The 25,279-nt window shown below is 38.6% G+C and overlaps 1 protein-coding gene across 1 annotated transcript in view; it reads left to right on the forward strand.

Moving 5' to 3' along the window:
- adam19a (ADAM metallopeptidase domain 19a) overlaps positions 1–25,279 on the forward strand; it is a 251,379-nt gene that overhangs the window by 190,691 nt on the left and 35,409 nt on the right. The window contains exons 13-17 of the mRNA XM_075450674.1: positions 988–1,077; positions 3,075–3,270; positions 5,187–5,295; positions 11,872–12,076; positions 15,155–15,232. Coding sequence (XP_075306789.1) covers positions 988–1,077; positions 3,075–3,270; positions 5,187–5,295; positions 11,872–12,076; positions 15,155–15,232 — 678 coding nt within the window. The remainder of the gene's footprint in view (positions 1–987; positions 1,078–3,074; positions 3,271–5,186; positions 5,296–11,871; positions 12,077–15,154; positions 15,233–25,279) is intronic.

Below are 25,279 nucleotides of genomic sequence, written 5' to 3' on the forward strand. Positions count from 1 at the left end.
GCTTTAGCCTTGTAGCACCCAAGCATATGAATAATCATTTAAAAAATCATTTTGGCTCTTCTTGCATCTTTTTGGGTGGGAATAAACCAATATTTTTGGAATTTTTGGAATTGGATTATTTTTGATCATTTTAGGCAATGTTGCATATTTGCAACTGTGGGCTTTCCTGATTAATTTTGTTCACAAAACCAAGTCATTCTCTGCAGATCCTTTGGCAAAAAAAGGTATAGTGAAAGGTGGACAAAGCAGACCACACCAAACGAGACCAGAACCAAATAGAACAGACCACCGCAAAGCAGAGTGTAATTCACTGAGCCAAGAAAATGATGCTGTGACAACTGTCGGCACATAATATGTAATGTAAAAAAATATTACACATGAATGTAAATAATGTATGTACATTTAAAAAAATCAAATAATGTAATGTAAATAAAATATAAATAAATAATGTAAATAAATAAAAAGCTTGTTGCATATCTGCAACTGTGGGTGCTACAAGGTTAAGATACCCCGAGTACTCAACTCCTATTTCTCCTCTGATCAAAACATAGAGAATTCAGAATTCAGATGGAGGTGCTCGGTGTTCCATTTAATGATTCAAACTGTGTTTTTTAAGTGGTGAGGAGAGTTTTATTATTAGACTATCTCAGAGGCAGCGAGGCTAATTTTACATTGAAACTTTTCCACCAAAAGTTTCTTAAAAGTGAGAAATAGATAGAGTAAGCCTCTTTAATGACCTGACCTCATCAGCAGCTCAAAAGGCTGTAATTTTATCACTCAAATCAAATAATGGGTTTCTGACTGATATTTTAAACATTAATTAGTTTATTGATGTTAATGCAGCCTATTAAATTGTCCGAGAGAGGGATTCTTTATTATACATACTGCTGAAGTGGAGATGACAAGAGGTGGACTGAGTTTGGACTTGTGGATGTTCAGTGTTTTTGTTAATATCCAACGTGTGTGTGCATGTGTGACCATTTACAGGAATGCACCAATGACTGCTGCAATGCCAACAACTGTACCTTAAAGGAAGGGGCCCAGTGTGCCCATGGAGTGTGCTGCGAGGGCTGTAAAGTAAGAGACACACACACGGCACACAAACAGCTGTGTGACAGGCAGCTAAACTCACTGGCAGTGGTGGCTCAGTATCATTACTTTAATGTCAGTCTTCCTGTCAGCGCTTTGGCACACTGTACCCAAAGCACGTGTCAGCTTCTGTCACAGTGCAGCTCACTGTCCTCACATCACACCAGCACTTTTCATCTCTGCTCACATCTCACTTTTCAAATGGAAATCCTGACATCCTGTTGTAATATAAGGCCAAATTCTATCCTCCTGACAGAGGAGACAAAATACTGAAGATGGCAATAACATGTACACTGTCTGTGGAAGAAATGTAATTTTCCTTCTCATTCTCTCTGTGGGAATACTGGATGCAAACTAGAACAAATAGATAATGAATATTTATAATCACTAGATTTCTGTCTTTTGTACTTTTCATCCATATATTATATTTTTTTAAATTGCTCTACTTAAAGCATTTGACTTCCCTCAGAGCTACACTGAACACTTTAAATGAACAATGGCTCAAAAGGCTGGCTGCTGTGAAAGAAGCAGCTCAGACCAGAAGTAGCCACATGATTTTCACCAACTCTGCACCTCTACTCTGATGTTTATCCCCTTGTAACTCATTCATCTATTTTAGGCCAACAAACTCTGCTTTCATTGATATTATTACACAGGTGTTTTCACAGAAAAGGCACAGATAAACCGGCAGTATACTACCTGCCTCACACCAAGCATCAGAAAGATGTACTGCGGTTAATAACTGGTGGACATACAGAAACATTAAGTGGAAGTGGAGAAGAGCTACTGAAAACCAAACCAATTATAATCAAATCAAATCAAAATCAAATCAAATTTATTTGTATAGCACATTTCATGTACAAACAATTCAAAGTGCTTTACATAAAATAAAAGCATTGCAGCAGGGAGTGGAAGAAGCATTAAAATATATAAAATAATATAAAGAGAAACAAATAAAATTATTTAAATTAATTTAAAAACAAGCAATAGTCCAGATAAGTTCAAATATATCGTGCAGATTTCATGAATAGACACATGATAAAAGAAATGTTTTTAACCTGGATTTAAAAATGTCTCCATTTGGTGAAAGTTTAATCTCCACTGGCAGTTTGTATATGTTTTTATAGGAAAGTGAATCGTGGATAACACCAAATTTCTAATTAATGCTGTCATGTAAAAAGATATTAATGCTATTAACTGTTTATCACAGTTAAAAAAGATTATTACTAATAGTGCATGTGTTTTCGTCATGGTAAAACTACAGTTATAGATGCAACTTGTGTTTTCCTTTGAACAATATCAGCTCACCATTAAAGCAGGAGTCACTAACTGAAACTTTTGTCATGGTAGTAATAAACACTGTTCTGTACTTCTTCTCTGCATAGCATTGCGAAATTAAGGATTAAGGAATAGAATTATTAAGCTTTTTCCACACAGACCTAATACTTGTGGTTAGCTGCATTATTATAAGATCTATGATACTCATTCCACATAAGCTGAAGGTGGAAACCATATCTGCCAACCACAATGCAAACCTGGATGAGGAAATGGCTCTGTATTGTTTGAATGAGTGAGTTTAGTTTCAGTGGAGTACATCTACACTAAGATACACTAAGATAAGCTTTAGCCAGTCAAGCTAAAGCTAAAACCAACAGTGCTTGTCTTGGTAAAAGAGACTAAGTTCAGCATCACTCTGTAAAAAAAACTGAAGACTTGTTAACTCATACTGTAATATTAACAGAAACCACAGCTCCTAGAAGTGTACTGTATATCTTCACTGAAAAAATTCATGCTATTTAATTTATTTTTATTTTATTTTCTATCATATCAAGGTCTGCACGTCTGAAAACCTTAGCCGTAAAGGACTTAAAGTTACATCAGATCTTTCCATCGATAAGGGTCCGCTCTGTATCTTATCTTTGAGACTCTCCACATCAGACATCATCTCCCCCAATGCTCACTGCTCGTTTTCCTGTATGTGTCAGTTAAAGCAGGCGGGCACCATGTGCAGGGGGCCAGCTGGGGCGTGCGACCTACCAGAGTACTGCACAGGTGCCTCCCCCTACTGTCCTGCTAATGTCTATCTGCTCGACGGCTCCTCCTGCCAGTACGGACTGGCCTACTGCTACAATGGCATGTGCCTCACCCATGAACAGCAGTGCCTGCAGCTCTGGGGCTACGGTAATGAAAAGGCTGTTAGCCTACAGCTCACACACACTTTACCACTCCATATATACCACTTCACTCCGTATATTGGGGGGGGGGGGGATTTGCTAATTAAATAAATACTTTGCATTTGTTTAATTAGCCAAGAAGGTTGGAGTCAGCACTTTTATTTTTTGGATCTAAACCACTAGATCATTTGAATAGATCTACACCTAGTGGTTCTTCAGACATTAACCGACTCACACACTGGCACTGACTATTCTTTCTACAGCCACTCGATGAAACTGGTATTGTATTTTCACATGATTCTGCTGTTTACTCTAAACACTCATCTGTACTGAAAAGATACTGCTCCATATCTTTTAACACATAAGATGTGTTTTACTTTTATAACCAGAAATAATTTGATACTTTATTCAAAATATGCTAAAACTTTACTAAAGTCAGTATTGCAACACAAATGCATTTAGAACTATCATGAATATCATACATGTTAAGTTTCTACTGGTTTATTTCCATATGCTCATATTGATGAGTTACAATGTCTTGTGTAATAATGTAATTAAAAGGTGAAATTTAATTCAATTCAGTTTTATTTATATCGCTCTAATTCTGATGCGATTATTGCATTCCTTCATGAATATATTTCTACATGGTCCATATATTGTAATAATGACAAAAAAAAAGACATTTACTTACTTATACTTACTTACTTGAAGCTTTATTTATGCAGTAGAGAAAAATAAGGAGATGAGATTTGTGCAAAGGTTGCTGGAAGTCTGAAGTAATCACCTATATGCACAGTTCTGTCAGAACCACTCTCGTCAAAACGAGACGAGAAACGGAGATGAATTTCAGAAGCTTATTCTGAATGCATACAATTTGTGTTTGGCGGTATGGCTCTGTTGGGAGGAAGTTCCCAACTTTTCCATGAGCTCCATGGAAGCCAAGACAGGGAACAGCAGCATCCTCAGGTGGAGTGCCTTCCATTTGCTGTAAAGGCAACAAACCCCCTAGAACAGAGCAAGCAACAATGAACAACAGTATGACATTGTTGGCAATGAAAAATCGGTGGAGCAGGGGAGGTGGTGGGTGCAAGCAGAAAGCAAAAAAAGCAGTGACAGCAAACCAAGTTTAAATGAAGCGCCCCAAATGCCAGCATCCAATTGCGAGCAGCAGCTGATTACCCATTGAGCGCAGCTGGTGTGGACAGCCATAAGGGTTGGGTCGGCGTCAGCCAATAGGAAAAGGGCGCGTTGACTACGTGGTCTGCCAGAACTAACGCGGTGCTACATTTATCGTAAATTCCGGACTATAGACCGCACCTGAATATAAGCCACACCCTCTACTTTAAAAAAGAAAATCCATTTGCTACTTGTATAGGCCGCACCAGATTATAAGCCACGGATGTCCACATTGTAATATGAGATATTTACAGAAAGATGTTACACGTGAGGATTTTTAAACTTTTAATTAAATGCGTTTGGTAACATAAACAAATACATACTGTAAATGCTTTTTTTCGAACAGTGCGATGGTTTTCACTTAAATACCCATCGGTAACGCACAAATACGTGGCTTAAATGCTTTTTTTTTTTTTTTTACAGTGCCTGTAACAGCGATGGTGAAACTGTTATTGTATTTTCACATGATTCTGCTGTTTACTCTAAACTCTCATCTTTTCCAATATGCTCAACAATTCCTAAATATGATATTTGCCACATGTCATAGCTGAGGCAGGATTTTGTGCATACTGTGGACATTGATGGTCATTCTTGTAGTAGAAGGGTAGCTGGCTATTTTGTTGCCGTTTTTTTTTTTGTCAGCCCATTGTCATTTGTTTGTGGATATAACTACGAGGAGCACAGTGATTAACAGTGAAAATGAATAGTTTTAGTCCGGAGGGGTGATGGGACATGCTGTGTGTCCAGGAGCTCGACCGGCCCACGATGCCTGCTTTGAAGACGTCAATGCGGCAGGGAACGCATTTGGCAACTGTGGAAAAGATGAACACGGGAACTACAAGAAATGTGCCAAAAGGTAAGAAACGTTGATGACACTGATATATCACAATATCCAGTAAAAAAGTACCAGTTAGTTAATATACTGTTGGGATTGTTGTAGGGTTTTATTACAAAAAGCACACTTTTTTTGTGTTAAGCAAATCGATATATTTGACTGTTTTCCTGAATGTTTTACTGAAGCGTCCCCTGAATGGGGCCTGGACCTATAATATATAGTGGGGCTTGATCAAAAAAAATATTACCTATGTGTTGTTCTGCACTGAGAGCAAAGACTGGGGAGCGCATACACTGAGACCTCATTGGAAATGGTTGTAAAAACAGTCTGTCCACAAATCATTGAGTTCTTTTTTTTTGTTTGATTGCTTGCAATTTTCTTTTTTTTTTTTTTTTATTTATATAGCGCCAAATACAACAAATGTCATCTCAAGGCACTTAGATAGTAAGTCCAATTCAAGCCAATTGGAATTCAATTAATTAATAATAATCATAATTAATGACGAGACCAGTGATAAATACCAGCTGCCCGCTAAAGAAAGTTAGTAAAAGTCTTATTTTATTGAAATTTTCCTCATTACCGTTTTACTGACAACAGATAGAACAACTTTTTTTTTGTCTGAAAGAAATGATTAGAATTGGAGCAGCAGCAGCCAGCTCATAAGAACATTTAATCACTCGTACTCTGTACAAGTCAAGCTCTTAAAACCCCCGAACCGCCACGTTAATCACTTCATGAACTCTAGCCCAAAAAGTATTTATTCAGCCACATTTGTTTCCTATCAGCTTAGTTTAATTTTGAACCATATTTACTTATCACCAGATTTCGATAGCTTATTAAAAGCTGATTTAAATTTCTGTTCTTATCTTGTTTTCACTCTCTGTCCCAAAGTAGGTTTCCTATTGTGGCATGTTTTAAGTTAATTAAAGGCTTGGATTTCTTTGAATGTTGGATCTGTCCAAATCCTCCCACAATATCTAGTAGGTCTGGAAAAAAGCAGCGTACATATATTATGTGATCTTATTTGAGTGTAAAAACAACCAATTATGAGTTAACCGGCAAGACTGGTGAAAGGATCAGTCACACATGTATTCTTGTTGCTTGACTAGTGAGATCAGTGCTGATGTGCTTGTCCTATTGGCCTGAAACTGTGAGAACACACAGAAACATCCTGGTACCTCCGTGTAAGCAGAAAATGTATTTTGAGCATGTCAAAGTCAAAGTCAAATTTATTTGTATAGCACATTTCATGTACAAAACAATTCAAAGTGCTTTACATAAAATAAAAGCATTGCAGCAGGGAGTGTAAGAAGCATTAAAAATACATAAAAGAATATAAAGAGAAACATATAAAATAATTCAAATGAATTTAAAATCAAGCAACAGTCCAGATAAATTCAAAGACACCGTGCAGATTTCATGCATAGACACATGAGAAAAGCACTTTCTAAGCTTTCACTAATGAGCGAGGTGCCGTCTTGTAATCTGTATCCAGTTCATCTCACATTAATGCCAATTAAACAAACGTTTTCTACATGTTAGGTACAAGGCTCTCAAATATACTTCTGTTGAACTGCAAAGTACAATATTCTGTTGTTCATCCTGACACACGGTCCTGCTGTATGCTTTTAACTCAAACCTCTGAGAGATATTCCCCAAGAGCCAGCTAAATTAGGGGAACAAAATTAGCAATGCAGCAATGTAAATGAGATCATTGATTACAGTGGTAAATGGTCAATTTGGGCATCGGTGGTTTCCTTGAATGAGCCACCGATGCCCATATCCATTACAGATTCTCATGTTTACCATGAGAGGAGTGTTTCTGGCCACAGTGGTACTGCGTAATATGGATATGGAAATCTGCCTGGTGTTAAAGGGGAATTCCTGTATTTTCAACATTAAGCCTCTTTTCTGAGTCGTCTGCAATGTTTTAGAACCCCCCTCACCGCTTTTTTGATGTTTACTGCTGTCTCTGGTATTTGCCCGCACCGGAAATGCAATACACCTAGCAGCATTTCCGGTGCTAGAGAACTACAAACATGTCCGCTATTGACGAACATCCAGTCTTCAATACAACTCAATGGGATTTACAAAATGTCAAATAAAACACGACAGAAGCAACTTTTCGCTACGAAATTTGATATGGATTACCAGTGCACACCAGTAACCACTCCGGTGAGTTGATTATTTTGAAAACGGACGTTTATTGTGCTTTTACGGATCTTTTAAGACATGCACATGACTAGCCGTTCTGAAGCAGGTTGAGAAGAATCAAAATTAGGCAAATACCGGAGACAGCAATAAACATCAAAAAAGCGGTGAGGGGGGTTCTAAAACATTGCAGACGACTCAGAAAAGAGGCTTAATGTTGAAAATACAGGAATTGCCCTTTAAGACTTCCACATGCAGCCACTATATGTCCATTGTTCTCCAACTATATCTGTTTCTCAAAAGGTTATACATAGATTTTCTCAAAAGAGGTTGGCCATGGCTAAACATGGATGGATGGTAAATGATTCTCAAAATCCAAGTGTGGGATTGGAAGAGAGGAACTTCACTGTGGACATTATCATTAACTTGGTTTTTCTTCTCAGTTTACATTCTTGAACCACAGATTATTGGAGTCTGTCTGGTCTGAATACTGAAAAAGATACAAAAGCTAACTTTACAGTACACATTTCATATGTTTTTGAATGACATAATACCTATGTTAAACATAATTCTATTGTAGTCAAAACACCTCAACTGAGAGCAAGTGGAGACCAAGACCACGGTGTGTCCAGACTGAGACAAGACCAAGACTTTGGTTGAGGTTGAGAACAAATCAGGACCAGCACCAAACCAGTGAAATGTTGATCGTAGAAACATAGGCTCTCATCGAACTCATCTGAGAGATCCACATTCGAATAAATCACCCGCAAAAAGAAGAATTATTTTCATTTGTAACCACAAAAACCATACACAGAACATGTGAATTTATGCATTAGTGCACCATGACTGATATCTTGATGAAGTGAAAGGTATTCCAGAGGTCTGAGAATCTACTATTGTTTTCTGTGGATAAACAAGCTACTAAGGAGCTGAAATGACCTCAGCCAACTTTATTCTGGATAACTCTGAAAATAAAAAGTTCTATTGACCAACCAGAAATGAATTCAGCAGCTTTAATTCAGTCCACTAACAGCCTGGCAACCAGTCTGTTTGATAAGTGTATTGGTCCTAGAAGGAGAGGTGCATTACTCAGCCCACACTCTGTTTTCACATCTGCTTTCCCACACCAAGCCTGGCAGTTCTGCAGTGTTGGTGTTGGACTTGATGTTAATTGACTTTTTAAACACTAGCTACACATGCTTTACGCGACCTGTCTCATTTTTAGTTTTCCCCGTCTTGGTTTCATCTTGTTATTTATGTATTTATATGGTCATTTTTTTGCAGTGATGGTGTGTAAAATATGTAGTAGTGTGCTGCCTGCATTAAGAAGTGGTCAGAGACTCAGCTGCCCTGAACAGTGACGAGTGAAATTTTCACCTTCTATAAAAACTCTAAACGCATAAACTTAGAACAGTTTGAGCTAAAGCTATACTGTGGACTTTACACCGATCCACTTTGGTATAAGATGGTTGTTTTCTTTGTTTGAAGAGAGTAATAGAGACAAATCACAGCTTCTTCCTAATGCAACAAGCAGCTGTTTGGGTAAACAAAAGCTACGGATCAGCACTAGTAACTGTACTGAAAAGATACTGCTCCATATCTTTTAACACATAAGATGTGTTTTACTTTTATAACCAGAAATAATTTGCTACTTTATTCAAAATATGCTAAAACTTTACTAAAGTCAGTATTGCAACACAAATGCATTTAGAACTATCATGAATATCATACATGTTAAGTTTCTACTGGTTTATTTCCATATGCTAATATCGATGAGTTACAATGTCTTGTGTAATAATGAAATTAAAAGGTGAAATTCAATTCAATTCAGTTTTATTTATATCGCTCTAATTCTGATGCGATTATTGCATTCCTTCATAAATATATTTCTACATGGTCCATACATTGTAATAATGACAAAAAAAGACATTTACTTACTTATACTTAAGGCCCTGTCACACTGTTGCGTATGAGAGAAGCGTATGAGTTGCGTATGAAAATTAATGATATAATTTTCATACGCACGAAAAGTCCTTGAAAATAAAGAATGACTAGCGTATGAGTAGCATATGAACTTAAGCATGCCCAGCGTACGTTTCAACGCGCCTATATCAGCAGCCTTTCCACATTGCTCCATTATTGCAGTAGACGACGCGCTATCAACATCTCTCGAGACATTCATCTCGATCATGCCTCCCAAGAAGCAATCGTCGATTGCCCGGGCCCTGGGCCGAGGCCGAGGTCGAGGAAAAGGCAAAAAAACACAAGAATCATTCTCACCCAAACCTGCTGAAATGCCTGATGCACCTGCGGCTGATGAGTTACATGCTTCTGAGCGATCAAGATCCCCAACTCCTCCTCCTGACCGCTCCCGTGAATCGTCGGTTGCCTGCCGCCTCCATCTCCGCCCGTCTGGCGGAGATGGAGGCGGCAGACGGGCGGAGGCTATAAATACGCTAGCTGTACGGTACACCTTCATGCCAACATATGGCAATTTATGTCCAGCGTTCTCGACCTATCAGTAACGTACCTATATCGTACCTCTAGCGTATTTAGCGTATGCCTAGCGTATGCTTAGCGTATTAACCATACGCACAAAAGTTTTGAGCATGTTCAAAAATTTATTTCTGCCTCAGCGTATGCCAACGTATGCCAGCGTGCTTGAAACGTATACAACCTATGCCTAACGTTCCCCTGGCGTATGTCAGCGTATACCAGCGTATGAGTGATAATTTTCATTTGCAACTCATATGTTTCTCTCATACGCAACGGTGTGACAGGGCCTTTACCTATTTGAAGCTTTATTTATGCAGTAGAGAAAAATAAGGAGATGAGATTTGTGCAAAGGTTGCTGGAAATCTGAAGTAATCACCTATATGCACATTTATCGTAAATTCCGGACTATAGAGCGCACCTGAATATAAGTCGCACCCTCTACTTTAAAAAATAAAATCCATTTTCTACTTGTATAGGCCGCACCGGATTATAAGCCGCGGGTGTCGACATTGTAATATGAGATATTTACACAGAAAGATGTTACACGTGAGGATTTTTAAACTTTTAATTAAATGCGTTTGGTAACATAAACAAATACATAATGTAAATGCTTTTTTTTCAAACAGTGCCTGTAACAGCGATGGTTTTAACTTAAATACCTGTCGGTAACGCACAAATCCGCAGCGTAAGACTGTAGACAACAAAGCAAGGCTGCTCAATTTCTCCATTGATAAAATAAATTCACAACTCTACATCATAAAAAAAAACTTCCAAATGCATCGTTTTGTGAGTACAGACCATATTTGTACTACTGTAGAATTTTGGTGTCATGGCATGTGATTTTAGTGTGTTAATTTTAGAGATACTGCCAGGGTCCATTAGCGCTTGTACTAAGCTATTCGGGATAACTCGGTAACTCAGCTGATGTTCAGCCAAGATCGGAAAAACTTGGCTGGATGTCACAGTTCAAATGACCCTAAGGTGAATCTATTCCGAACCATCACTTTAAGTAGCTTAGAGCGCAAGTTTACTTTTATTTTACTTTATTTTCTTCTTCTTCCTCGTCGAATTTCTGTCGTCATCTGGTATAAGTGATACAATTGGCTATGAATCGCGCGCAAAGCAGCATGGGAAGAACCAGACGCCATTTGATAGACATTCGTAGCGCCCAATAAACGGCTCTAGGCATTCGTAAACCACGCCTCAAATACGAGAAAATGCACACCACCATCTCATCGAGATTGTGGAGGCATCAGCCAGGCTAGGACCACTGTGAACTATTCGTTAATTTTATTGGTCTAATGTTATGAGGCAAAATGTTTTTGGCGGCATGAAAAAAAAAGTAAAACATATATTAGCCGCACCGTATTATAAGCCGCGGTGCTCAAAGCCTGGGGAAAAAGTAGCGGCTTATAGTCCAGAATTTACGGTACTTTCCATCAGCATCATAAGGATAAGCAACAGGTTCCACAGACTTGTTTTTAGAGGAGCCTAAAGGGATGTTTTTGAGTTGCAGTACTGGATCTTACAGGGTTAAACATCCCTTTCAGATACTGTTCATCTGCTGTAGATAGTTTTTTAGTCCTCCCACTTGTTCTTTTGTTTTCCACTTGTCCAGTTTCCTCAAATCAAGGAAACACTGCACACCATGGTGAGAGATGCCAAGTTTTCAGCTAATATCTCTTTGGGAATCACTTTGTGGCTGCAAAAATACTATTATACTTCTGTCCAAAGATAACTGTGTTATCTTCCGTGTTTTTCATAGACGAAACTAAAGAAATGGGAACAAATGATGTATCTTTGTGACAGGCTGCTGGTAACAAAGTCCCTGAAGTTAAAACAGGTTATTTATATGTTGTCTGCTATGCGTAGACACAACACTGGTTCACCTAACTGGTGCTGTAAGGGAGAGAAATCAGATTTACTGTTGGTTTTTTTCTTTCTACCCAGTGATGCTAAATGTGGTAAGATCCAGTGTCACAGTGCTGCCAAGAAGCCCAAAGGCACCAATGCTGTTTCCATTGACACCACTATCAAGACAGGTGGCAGAGAGGAGAAGTGCCGTGGCACCTACGTTTACAGCACTCAGGACGGCCAGGGGGACCTGCCTGACCCCGGCCTCGTCATGACTGGCACCAAGTGTGGAGAGGGAAAGGTTGGATTGTAAAAGTATTGTACAAAATTCTCAGGTTTCACATTTATTATCCAGAGTGGGCCATTTACGTTTAATGTCAGGAGAACTTATTTATAAGACACAAAGTCTGTTTTGGGAGGAGGTCAGGGTTGATGGATGATTTAAGGCGAGACACTACAGGTGAATAGGGTAATATTTTAAAATAATAGATATCACTATGAAACTTCCTCAGTTGATTACTTATACAAGTATGAAAAAAAAATTGTTACAAGTTTTAGAAATTTGTATGTTTAATTATGCAAATTAGGCATTATCTCATTAAAGATGCGCATATTTGCATTTATTTCCGGAAGCTAGATCTGAACATATGATAAAGACAGGTGCAAAATTCTTTTTTCATTTTGTTTACACACAAAATGAAAAGAAAATTACAGAGGGATTTCAGGATATCTGCTTTCATTTCCTAGGAAATCAAAATATACTGCCCATAGCCTAAAAAAACATCGATTCTCGCCATATTTTTTTATTATAATGTCACATAAATCAGTTCAAGAATGATTTATCAACAAATCCTTATGTAAATATCTTCGGAATACTGTTAAGTGTATAACTGGAAAGTTTGGTGTTAGTAGGTGCTCCATAGTCTGAGATAGCGGCAGCCGTGGCCTAGTGGTTAGGGAGGTGGACTTAAGATCAGAGGGTTGCAAGTTCAAATCCTGCCATTCCCTCTCCCTACACCTCTATCCATGGCTGAAGTGCCCTTGAGCAAGGCACCTAACCACATTGCTCCAGGGACTGTAACCAATACCCTGTATCTAAATAGCTGTAAGTCGCTTTGGATAAAAAGCATCAGCTAAGTGTAATGCAATGTAAGATATTGATACTGGAAAAATACAAAAAACTGATTTTGAGAAAACGGCATTTAAAGATTTAAATAGGGGAATTCAATACATTCGTATTGGAAACAATTGCTCAAAAACAGAACAAATGGTCAGGCCCTTAGTAATACTAATATTGAATAAAATTTCTTTATAGCAGGTTGAAAGAACACATATTGAAGGAGTAGACTGGCCCAAAATCTCAAAATTGACCACTGCATGAAAAATCCCTGTTTTTGTCTCGCCTTAAGAAAACACAGATTAAGCTTAATTTCATATCAAATTTGAGCAATTATTAATGTAACTCCCACATATTCTTACAATATGCCGGCTCAATATGCCGGCGCATCTGTGGAGAGTTTTTCAGATGATTTATTTGGTTTTACAGCCTGCAGTTTTACTGCTGTGTTACAGTCTCACCGTTGGGTCATCATGCAATGAGTATCACAGTAAGCTAAACTTCATAGCAAGCTGTATCATTCTGATTCCTTTTTCCTTGCAGGCTCTGTTACTTGATATTTTCATTTTATGGAAGAGCATTAACACTTAAACTAAAGATGACAGTCAGTTGTCAGTGTCCCTGTTTGTTATTAACTATTCATATACTCCTTAAGTAGCAATCAGGCCTTTCTATCAGCCCTCTTCATACAAACCTAAATGTCACTGGTACCCAGGAGGTCTGCTCTGTGTTTGAGGTTTCTCTAATTAACACTTTTTCTGACAGCCTTATTTCAGTTTCAGGATGTAAATGGAATATGAATTTCCAAGAAAACACGCTTACGGGTACAAAGATACATTACTCATATAACTCAGATGAACTATGCTTTGGTAAATGTGTAAAAAATGTCCATGCAAATTTCTGTTTCCCTGTCTTTCTTTATTGCTTCCCCTCTGCATCACAGCCACTCATCTTCCATTTCAGTTATTGTACAGGCTGAGCTCAAAGGACTGAATATTGCTGCATAAGTAATATTTAATGAAAAGGCAGCGGCGAATATTGTCTGCCTTGCAGCATGTTGAATTGGGAGTCATCATACTGCACAGGTCGTTTCACAGCAGTAAATGTACACATAGCTTTATGAATACACAATACCAGTTAATGTTGCTGTCATTAATTGATCATCCTGCTAAAAACTGCGTAGCAACAACAACAACAGGGGTTACAGTATTAATGCAGATGCTAATATTCAGACGAAAACAACTCGTGGTGGAAGGTGGTGCATTAAAGGCAGGGTAGGGGATCTTTTTCTGGAACATTTTTTTACATATTGCTTGAAATACTCTTCACACCCCCATTGCAACCAATTAATTAAAAGTTTTGACACAAATATGAAAAGTTTTAGTGGCCTCTAGAACATACAATCTAGGAAAAACAGTATCCAATCATTGTGAACGGTCTGTTGGATACTGATGCCGTCTATCAAACTGCAACCTGCTCCTCCCTCCCCCTCCTTCCCCCTGTGCGCGTACCCTGCTCCGTGAACGAATTATGTGTCCAGAAGCTTGGCAGGAAGCTAAACTAGAGCCAGCTTGGCTAGCACCTAGCATTATTAAACGTATAGTTAGCATAAACTAAATACTAAATACTAAATACGGCAACGATCGATGCTTGCTGTCAGAACAGCGCTCGTGCACCTTCGTGCACCTTCGTGCTCGTGCGCGTTCATGTACTCTAGAGGCGTGGCTTCGGGGGGAAAGTGAAGAAAAGGGTTGGGACTTTTTACCTGTGTATTTTCAAAATGCAGCTTCGCTGGACTCAAAATCCAGGATCTCCTACCCTACCTTTAAGTGTTGGACTATGACAGGCAGCTTTACGGTGGCCGACACGTGCAAACGCGCTGCAAACGGCGAAAGAAATCCAACAGTAAAACGCTGCAAGAGAAAAATGCGGCAATCAAAAAAACGACCGGAGCACACGCGCTGCAAACCCCAAAACACATGCAAGAAAAAATCTTTCTCTTTCCTACCTAATTCTAAAATGATAGTTACTGCAGCTCAATACACATCAATACAAATTTTGACAGCCAGTCTGTAAAAGCAGGGATTTTGGAATCTATTTAAATAGCTATTCTGATGCTTTTTGCAGAAACTCCTCAGGTAACTGACGTGACTGCAAAGCTCAAGGGCGCCAGCAGAAGGGGGATCAAAGTCTGTATATGTGTGTGAGCATGCACTGTCACCTTTACCACAGTATCTGAACTTTTTGCTTGTCTTTCTCCAGGTGTGCAGAGACCGCAGATGCCAAAATTCCTCTTTTACTGAGCTGGAAACATGCATCGCACGGTGTCACAGCAATGGGGTATACACACACAATCACACAGAGACACAATGTCATGCAACAGACTTAACTCACTTAGCTGCTGGGCACAGCTCCCTAATCTTATTGTCACACTGTGTCCTTGGGCAAAGGTAGCACTTTGCAGCGCTGTCACCGAGTCTGTTGTTAAAGGCAGGAAAATAGATGGTTAGAATACAACAGCAACTGAAGTGATGAACTATTTATTGGAGCAGTACAAGCAGGCTTGCGGCAGATAAGAAGGAATCATCCATAGTTTATGAGTCAGCGACTGAGCTTCAGAGTGAAGTGTTTGTGTCTTAGACAGTTTAACAGAGGATGAGACTTGATTTGTCAAGGAATTTAGATGATTTATTTGGCCTCTCAAGATATTATCTGAAATGTATCATGTTTAGAAGTTGTGATTATTCGAGTATTAGCAGGAAGATTTTCTAGGGTAATTTAAATTTAGTATTTTCTTTCTAACAGATGCAAAATTTAAGAAAAATATATGCTGATATGGTGCAAAATTATATTATAGTGATGTGCTCCCAAAAATGTAATTTCTATAAATTACAGATACTTATGACAGGACACTTACATATAGTACACTGTGTGCTCTGTGTACTTACTTGAATCTATATAAATCTTAGATATATGTATTAAAAGCTTATCAGTGTAGAACTTCTACTGTCTCCAGTACAAGAGAAATCAGATCAAGACCAGTGTTAAATTTAAAAAAAAAGAGCATTTATGCAAACTGTCTTGTAAAAAGCAGACTATTTAGAGAGTGACTCAGTATCATCCCTCTGAGATAAAACACTGTTTAAGCTGAACTAGTATATAATGTGAGATCAGCAGTTGACTGATGTCCTATTGTCAGGTTTCATAAAAACAAAAGCAGCTTTTAGTGTAGTGATAACAAGGTCGTTCATTGACTACCCCTCAGTTATTCAGTCAGTTATTTTATCAGGCCTACACCTTAATGGGGTGAAGCACTACAGGGAATACAACTCAATTTTACTGATGAGGTTTAAGTGATCACCATAGCAGAAATTTACTTTTTGATACATCCCCACACAGCAAATTTATTTTCAGGTGGTGCATGCGTGGAAAGAGTTGTATAGCCCTTTGTGTCTTTTTTTAAGCTTTAGTGTTGGATATTTATATTTAAATGAACATCTATAGCATTCAAGCTTTTAATGAGCAAGCTCTCACAATACACCTTAAAAGTCTGAGCGAAGCTGAAAGAAATCTAGATTCTGAGTTTGTCACATCACAGACAAATGTATTTACCATTCAGCCAAACAGGAAAGATCAAAACAAGTATCAAGTAAAACTGGGTCTAAAAAGCAGAAGAAAGTAGTAGTGTTCTCCATCCCCGGTTTCTTGGGGCATGTGTGCTGAAGACCCCTTAATAACAGATGTCCCAGCAGCTCAAATGACCCACACCAGCAGGGCAAACAGAGCAGAGTTCATTTTAACTGAAGCAAACTGCTTAGGCGTGAAATCACAAATGCACACCCCAGATATTAAATATTTTTGCTCACCTTCAAGCTGCAGTCTATGCTAGCAGCATTGTTAAAATGTCCCACGTATGGTTCATGGTATGTTATGTGTATGTGTGGTGCAGAGGAATTGGGTTGATGTTGGCACAGCATCAGAACATCAGTGGGGAAGCGAGAGTCGCTTGGGAATAGTTTAATTCCAGCTGTCTCCAGTAAAAGTTTAAAAGTTTTGCCCCTCTGTGTTGCCAGATCGGCCTCACTTTTACCAAAATTGATCCAATTCTGCTTGTTCACATTGTTCCTCAACATTTTAAGTAGACAGCCCAAATTCAGCGAAATCTGGCATTCAGGGCGGACCAATTTCAGTGATGAAGGCAGGATAGTTAGCTAGCTATGGGGCAGGTGTTGCTCAGGAGAAAGAGTGGCCGTTTGTTATTCTGAAGGTCCAGCCCCCCCCCCCCCCCCCCCCCCCCCCCCCCCCCCCCCCCCAGGACCACATGTTGTTTAAAAGTGCTTTGAATTTATATTCATCTATTGGTAACATATATGTGTTTGTCTGTTTACATTTAACAGACATGTTCACGAGTCATTTTTTCCAAGTCAATGTCAAGTCTCAAGTCTTTGAGGACCAATAACAAGTCACGTCTCAAGTCCCAAATGACTGAGATGAACGTTCTATCATTCGACACAGGCCATTTGGTCTAGATAAGACTGCATTGCTGTATCTTATGGAGTGAAAGTATGTACTGTATTATTATGATATGTAATATCATTATACACTGCAGGATCAAAATTGATCAGAGCATGGTCACTTAAGAGGCCTATTTCAATCCAATGTGAAGAAACATCATGAAAGCTCGTTTGAAGAATTTAAATGTATTTTGAAATATGTGGGCTTGCTCTGCACCACAGGATACATTAACAGACATATTAATAACTGGCTGTGTAGCCTGAACTTCTCATGCATAACATTTTTCAGTGCAATTTCAGTACATTTTTCAGTTTTTTTGACAGTGTTAACCTGGAATTTTATCGGGTGTCCCTGAAATTGTAAAATTTGCCTGTTTTAAAACAGCAATTAGATTATCGTTAAACTACATCCACATAGACTTGGCTTAGCAATTCATTTGGTAACTGTTAACCTAGGCTACTTAACCAAAGTCCTTCCCAAATTTCACAGGCTGCTGCAGATAAATCTGCAATGCAGTGAACAATGAAGCTATGATCTGCATATAGTTTACAACACTGTTTACTTTGATTAGTTTGCTAGCTGTCGATACGTGCTAAGTTTCCCTTTCACATTACAAAGAGACTGACCTGTCCTTGTGCGTTTTTAGGAGCCTGATGAAGTTGGACATAGTTGAGCCGGCATCATTTATCCTGATACCACACACTTTGCAAGTGGCCGTTCGCTTGTTTGCTGTCTGCGTGAACGCTTTTTAACCAAATGTGACAACATATGGCACAGTTCCAGATGAGCGTGACGTTGCCATGGTTACAGTAGTTTTGATATCAGTGGCTGGCTTCACGCAGGCGTGAGGCTATAGATATGTATAGAATGGCTAGATGTCTCATCCGCGTTGCTGGTCAACGGAGTCGGACGTCCGCAGATGGCCGCCATCTTACCACAGGCAGCTCTCTCGCCGACAACATTGTGTTGATGGTGAAACATTCAAGACATAACTTGCTTAATTCTCAAACGTTTAGGTTATTATAAACATCAAAGTAGTAAGCTAATTATCACACTACAGACGAAGTCCATATTTATTTTTTAAAATAAAAACGTAAATATTTCACGTTTATTTGCCCCATGACTCAACTTTATTTATCCCTTGGGATGACTCCCTCAGGGAAATTCAAGTCCCCAGTAGCTCCAAACACACACATAGGATAAATAAATATATAAATCTAAAATACAGTATATTATAGAATAATTAATATAATATGTAATTAAAATATCATTAATATAGAATAATCTAAAACAAAGTGTAAAAAGGAATATAGGCTATACAAGATATACAAAGTAAAGAGAGTTAAATAAAATAAGTTATAGCACTATGGTTGAGTTATTGTCCATATTGCACTACACTTGTGTTAATTACACATTGTATGCACATAGTCTGACCATAAATAGATAAGATATTGCACAGTAGTGACATGAGTTATTGCACAGATAACCCAATAAATAAAATATCGCACAGGGTCTTTTAGTATGTAAAGTACTGAATGTGGGTTTTTGAGTATTCCTCTGTCCGTGACCCCCCCACCCCCATAGATATTTATAGAATGCCATTCTACATATCGTCGAGATTTCTGCGAGAAAAGAGTAATAGCGTCAGAGCAGATCACTTACCGTAACTCAGGTTACCTCAGGTTTGACTGTCTCCCGCCAGGCAGTTTGCCTGTGGTAAGATGGCCGACATGTGCGGACGTTCTATACTCAGACGTAACACATCTAGCCATTCTATACACATCTATGGGTGAGGCTGTGTTGCAAGCAGGCGTGAGGCTATGTTGCACACATCATTTTTTACGAGTCCCACGTCTGTATAGTTTGAATATCTAGCGATGTTGACCAGAAGTCGAGGAACGACATTTCGTTGTCAAGACTCACCTGTGTTTTTTGTGCAATGACAATAAAAGAAAGTCTAAGTCTATTGACAAGTTTTTCCTGTGCTGTTTAAATGCCTCTGTGCAGTATCTTCAACTATTCGTTATAATCATCAAAGAATCACAACACAATTTTAAACATGTGATATTGTTTGGCAAATAGCCAAATTGAAGCTTTGCCTATTTTCCAGGCATCGCTTTTGTTGCTAGTTCAAAAAAGCAGAGTTACCACGTACAATGATACAGTGTGTGAATAAAAGTTTTCAAGTGTAACCCATCAGCAGATAAAGATGACTTTATCCCAAGTGACCCGGGTGTAGAAAGCCCCCAATAACAACAACACGGCAGCTCTGAGCTAACAGTGCAATAGTACGCCTTCATTCATTCATTCAGCTTAACCTTGTAGCACCCAAGCATATGAATAATCATTGAAAAAAATCATTTTGGCTCTTCTTGCATCTTTTTCGGTGGGAATAAACCAATATTTTTGGAATTTTTGGAATTGGGCTATTTTTGATCATTTTAGGCAATGTTGTATATTTGCATCTGTGGGCTTTCCTGATTAATTTTGTTCACAAAACCAAGTCATTCTCTGCAGATCGTTTGGCAACAAAGGTATAGTGAAAGTTCACCAGTAACTGCTGCTACCACAATAAAATGTATATAATAGACCTTTATTGAACATTCTTAATACAAAGTGCGGAACGCAACCATCATAAACTTTCCATTCAACAACAAATCAAACAGATTTCACAGATCTTTGTTGTGAAAAAGTGAAGCACATATAAAATGCCAAAAATTTAATGTAAATAAATAAATGTAATAATGTAATGTAAATAAAAATGTAATGTAAATAAAAAATGTGCACATGAAGCTAATAAAAAAAATGCAAAAAAATTATCATAATAATACAATTTGGAGAGCTGAGCTCCCATTACTGCTGTGAAAGGTGGACAAAGCAGACCACACCAAACAAGACCAGAACCAACTAGAACAGACCACCGCAAAGCAGAGTGTAATTCACTGAGCCAAGAAAATGATTGCTGTGACAACTGTCGGCACATAAAATGTCATGTAAAAAATATTACACATGAATGTAAAAAATGTATGTAAATTTAAAAAATCAAATAATGTAATGTAAATAAAAATATAATGTAAATAAATAATGTAAATAAATAAAAAGCTTGTTGCATATCTGCAACTGTGGGTGCTACAAGGTTAAAGTATTGGTGAAATAAAGACAGATAATGTTCTCTCCCGTTAAATGGATATACCGTACACGGATCTCGAGTGATCTAAATAGCGTCAGAAGGATGCTGACTTTCACCAAAATATTATCGATGAGTAGATGACATATTGGGCTGCGCAGTGGTGTGGTGGTTAGCACCGTTGCCTCACAGCGAGAGGGTTCCAAGTTCAACTCCCGTGTGGAGTTTGCATGTTCTCCCTGTGTTTGCGTGGGTTTTCTCCGGGTACTCCAGCTTCCTCCCACCATCCAAAAACATGCATGTTAGGTTAATTAGTGTCTTTAAAATTGTCCCTAGGAGTGTGTGGTTGTTTGTCTCTGTGTGGCCCTGTGAAGGATGGATGGATGCTAGAAATAAGGTCTAGGTTTAAAGAAAAAAAAATAATTGCCCTTTAACAGTATCAAAGTTTTTGTGACAATTTAAAAAACTTAGGTTTTACTGAAAGCAACCTCCACCCAAACAATGTGAGTCTAACTTAAGTCGGCATGGCCTAGTTTGTGTTTTGAACTGTTCTGTGGCTCGTCTTGACCCTGAGCATCTGAGGCAAATCCATCCTCAGCTGAAATTTCACACCACCGAAGTCTTTAAAGTCGTGAGTCTCTGCTTACCTCTATCTACTGCACAGGGAATGGGTTTACCACCGACCAAGCATTGTTACTGTACAAGGATTTGAATTATAAGCATGATGTATCCTCTCCTCCTTTAATCCGTTTCTCTCAGCACTTTGTTGTTTTATACACTTTGTCCCCTTTTTGTTCCCTTCTCTCAGTATAAAAGCAGACTGATAATGGAAATGGCTTTAAGTCAGGATTATTCTAAATAGACGGTTCTGCCGTCCTCTTTGCTTCCTATTGTATTAGTATGCAGTCTTAATTTAGTAATATCATTTGATTCATATTGATCCTCAGGCTTTTGGAGTGTAATGGATATCCATGCAAAAAAGGGTTCAATAAAAAAGCAGGAAGAGTACCACTTGCCTCTGAGCTCACTGTCGGTAGGCATCTTGCAAAAGTTTTCATTAAACTAGTGTAAAACGTATGAAACCTTGACAGCAGATGATAACATTGTACTTGTGTCCGTGATGATGTCTTAGAATTGCAGTTATGACATTGGATTATGCACAGTTCCCTCTCCTTATCTTAATATACCCTTCAAAAACAGTGTGAGATACATTTGCAAACAAACTACACCAGGCCTCAAGGGAGAGATAATAATCAACAAACAACTGAGCTCTTGTCAAGTCGACCAAGTGCTGATGGGGTGAGTGGCTGTGTTGACTGCTGATAGCAAAAGAGCATCTTGATACAGATGGAGCGTGTCATTATTTGCTCTTTCATTTCATGGTGAATTTCTACCGTAAGATAATCATCAAGTTTAAATGTCAATAAGTAGATTTCTTTTTCACAACTTTAAGCTCATAAATACTTGATTGATAAAACTTGTTGATAAAAACTTGGAATTCTGTGTTTTACTTCAAAAATGGTAAATGGACTGTACTTGTATGGCACTTTTCTATTTAAGACCAACAACTAGGGATGGGATACGAAAACCGGTTCTTGTTGAGAACCGGTTCCCTGTGCTTCAATTCCTTGGAATCGTTTGGTGATTTTGCAAACGATTCCCTTATCGATTCCAGTGGGCGCGAATGACGTCATCACGCAACGCTGCGTGGCGAGTCCAGTGCAGCCAGCAGTCAACAGTAAACATGGCGCCCAAGCGGTACAAACGCTCGAAAGTTTGATTACACATCCCTAAAAAAGACGACAACAGGGCAACTTGCAAAGTGAATATTTCACCAAAGGGAGGAAATACTACCAACATGCAATCAGGGCCACTGACAGGTTTGGCTGGGCCCGGGACAAAATTCTCTGAATGCCCCCCCCCCCCCCGGCAACCCACCCACACCCACCTCTACTTTCCCAGTCTCTCATTTATTGCGGATAAACCAAAAGGATTATTTACCACTTTGCCTGGATATGGACTTAGTGGAGTTATGGCTTTCAAAATCCTACCACAATAAAACTCACGCTATTTTATTCATTTAGAGCTCATAAACTGCACATTTCATCAACCATTTTTCACTTGACCAAGGGAATCATGTTAAGGTATGACACCTTAAGGTGTTAAGGTGTATGTCTGCTGAACTTTCTGAGAATGTTTGGGGAACAAGGCGGAGCCCATTCATCTGGCGAGTGTCAAGTTAAATCAGTCTAAACGAAAGTTACAGGCTACCCCAAAACGTCACGTTTATAACCCATTCGTTACATTCAACTCTATCTAAATGGCAATTTCACACGTTGCCATGTTTATACTGGCTTATTTTAAACAAAATAAGGTTAAACCAGAGCCGCGTTACACTGGCTGTCATTCAGCTGACCGGGGATGATTCTCAAATCAATTCAGCCTGATTGGCGTGCGTGCCTGAAACATTTGGACATATTTGCGGACTAATGCGCATATTCCTTTTTTTTGGGGGGGGGGCCCGGGACAATATACCCGTTTGTCCCCCCCTATCGGTGGGCCTGCATGCAATAACTATGAATGAATGATTAACGTCGGTGAATCTGAACCCAGCAACGTTAGCAACGTTAGCATGTCCTCGGCTAACACTGCAGGTAACTAACTAACAAACACTGCCTATCATGTTAGCGCCATTTGCCTCATTGTAAAAGCTGCTGTTAGTAACGGTTAACGTAAAATGAATGCCTTCTCAGGCATTACATTTAGATGAAATCATGAGAGACAGAGCCTGACTGGCTCAGATCCAGAGGCTGGTGGTACTACCCCCAGTTCACGTCTACCTCCAGCTTCTCTTTTCACCAGAGCAGGGAAGAGTTAAATTACCCAGGCCATGATAGACCAATGTGTACCTCACCGTTGTTGGGTTTGTAAGGTCATGACTCCTGTAACTTCTAAACTAAACAAAGTTGATGCTAATCGACCGGTTTGTTGTCCTTTTTCTCCAAATGAGAATCGATAAGGGAACCGATAAAGAACCGAATCGTTAAGCAGAATCGAAAATGGAATTGGAATCGTAAAAATCTTATCAATTCCCATCCCTACTAACCACTCAAAGAGCTTTATACTACATGCCACATTCACCAATTCAGCACGTCTTTGTCCATATAGGCTACACAGTGCTTTCTTCTATGCATTCACACACATCAGTAGGAAATGTGGGGTTCAGTGGCCGGAGGAAGCCGGGAGTCAAACCACCGACCTTGCAATTGGTAGGTAACTGCTCTTCCTTCTGAGCTACGGCCGCCCCAACTGACCCATTAAATTGGAAACAGTACTTCTTCATAAAAGAGTTGCTGTTTCCTATTATGCATTTTTTGGTTGAAAAGACATCTAAACGTCTAAACCCAAATTTAGACATCTTATCTAAATTTGGGGTAAATCTAGTCTAGATGAGACACTTTGGTAGACGTCAAATCTAAGCTGAGGACATTGATTCAACATTCATTATTAGCAGAGAATATCACACACCAACAAGAATACGTCCTACACCTGCATGCATAAATGATTAATAATTGGCACCCTTATTTCAGGAGTACTTGAGTATATACGATAGATAGATAGATAGATAGATAGATAAGTACTTTATTCATCCCAGTTTGGGAAATTATTGTGTTGCAGCAGCGTACAGTATAAAAGATATGTAAACAATTAAAGTAAAAACAAGCAAATAGAATAGAATAAAAATAGTGAATAAACATTAGCTATATACAAAAAGTCTTTTTCTACTAGTGGACAGTCTGTTCATGAAAAAGTTCAATTTTGTTATTCCTTAATCACTCAAAATCCCAACTATTTTCATAACTAACATCGGAAGAAATAGGCATATTGTAAGCACGAAATATTTGTAGTTCTGTTTTTATATTTAGGATGACAGATTGAATATGCTGATATTATGTCTCACTGTTGACCACATTTAATCTGCTAGTTAAATATCTTCATATTATCCAATCTCATTTCCTTTTAAACTCACACCTGAACAAGTGATTGTCTTTTTTGACACATTTATGTTAGAACTGCATATTTGGCCACTGAAAGGTGGGTAATAGAAAAGCTCATCAGCCACATATCTGCAGGAGCCACTACCACTCTGTATCATTAATGTTGGCAAACAGTTCCTGTATGCAACTGTTAAAGTTGTAAGTCCTAAATTGTGCCAAGTTATGATCATTTCTTCACATTTTTGTCTTCTGCTGCTCTCATTAAAGCCATAATGTGTAATATTTCACGTTGTCTATTAACAAATTTGAGTCTTATCATTCACAAGTATTACCTCAATCGTTATTAATTACCTCCATCACAAAAGTGCAGTGTTCTTATATTCTTTATATTCAGCATGTGAATGTACATAACAGTGTTACACCCAATGAATGTCCTCCTTTCCGTTTCCACATTGGCAACGGAAAGGGCGAAGCTGATGACATGTCCTTCTACAAATCCCGTAGTTTTAAAATGGCGGAGCGACATGGAGACATTCATTGTCCGTGAAATATTACACATTATAGCTTTAAGATCCCAGAGGCATCTTGTTGTCAGCATACAGCTGTATCATGTAGTATTTCATAGGACAAATTAAAGGCACTGAAAAGTCATTAAACATTCAGATGTCAAAGCCACCAAGTTTTAACCAAAAGTCAGCATTTAAATCCATGTTGGTCGATTTACAGACTTCAGTTGTTCATCTTACA

Source organism: Odontesthes bonariensis, chromosome 19 (assembly GCF_027942865.1).
Source record: "Odontesthes bonariensis isolate fOdoBon6 chromosome 19, fOdoBon6.hap1, whole genome shotgun sequence".
Lineage (NCBI taxonomy): Eukaryota > Metazoa > Chordata > Actinopteri > Atheriniformes > Atherinopsidae > Odontesthes > Odontesthes bonariensis.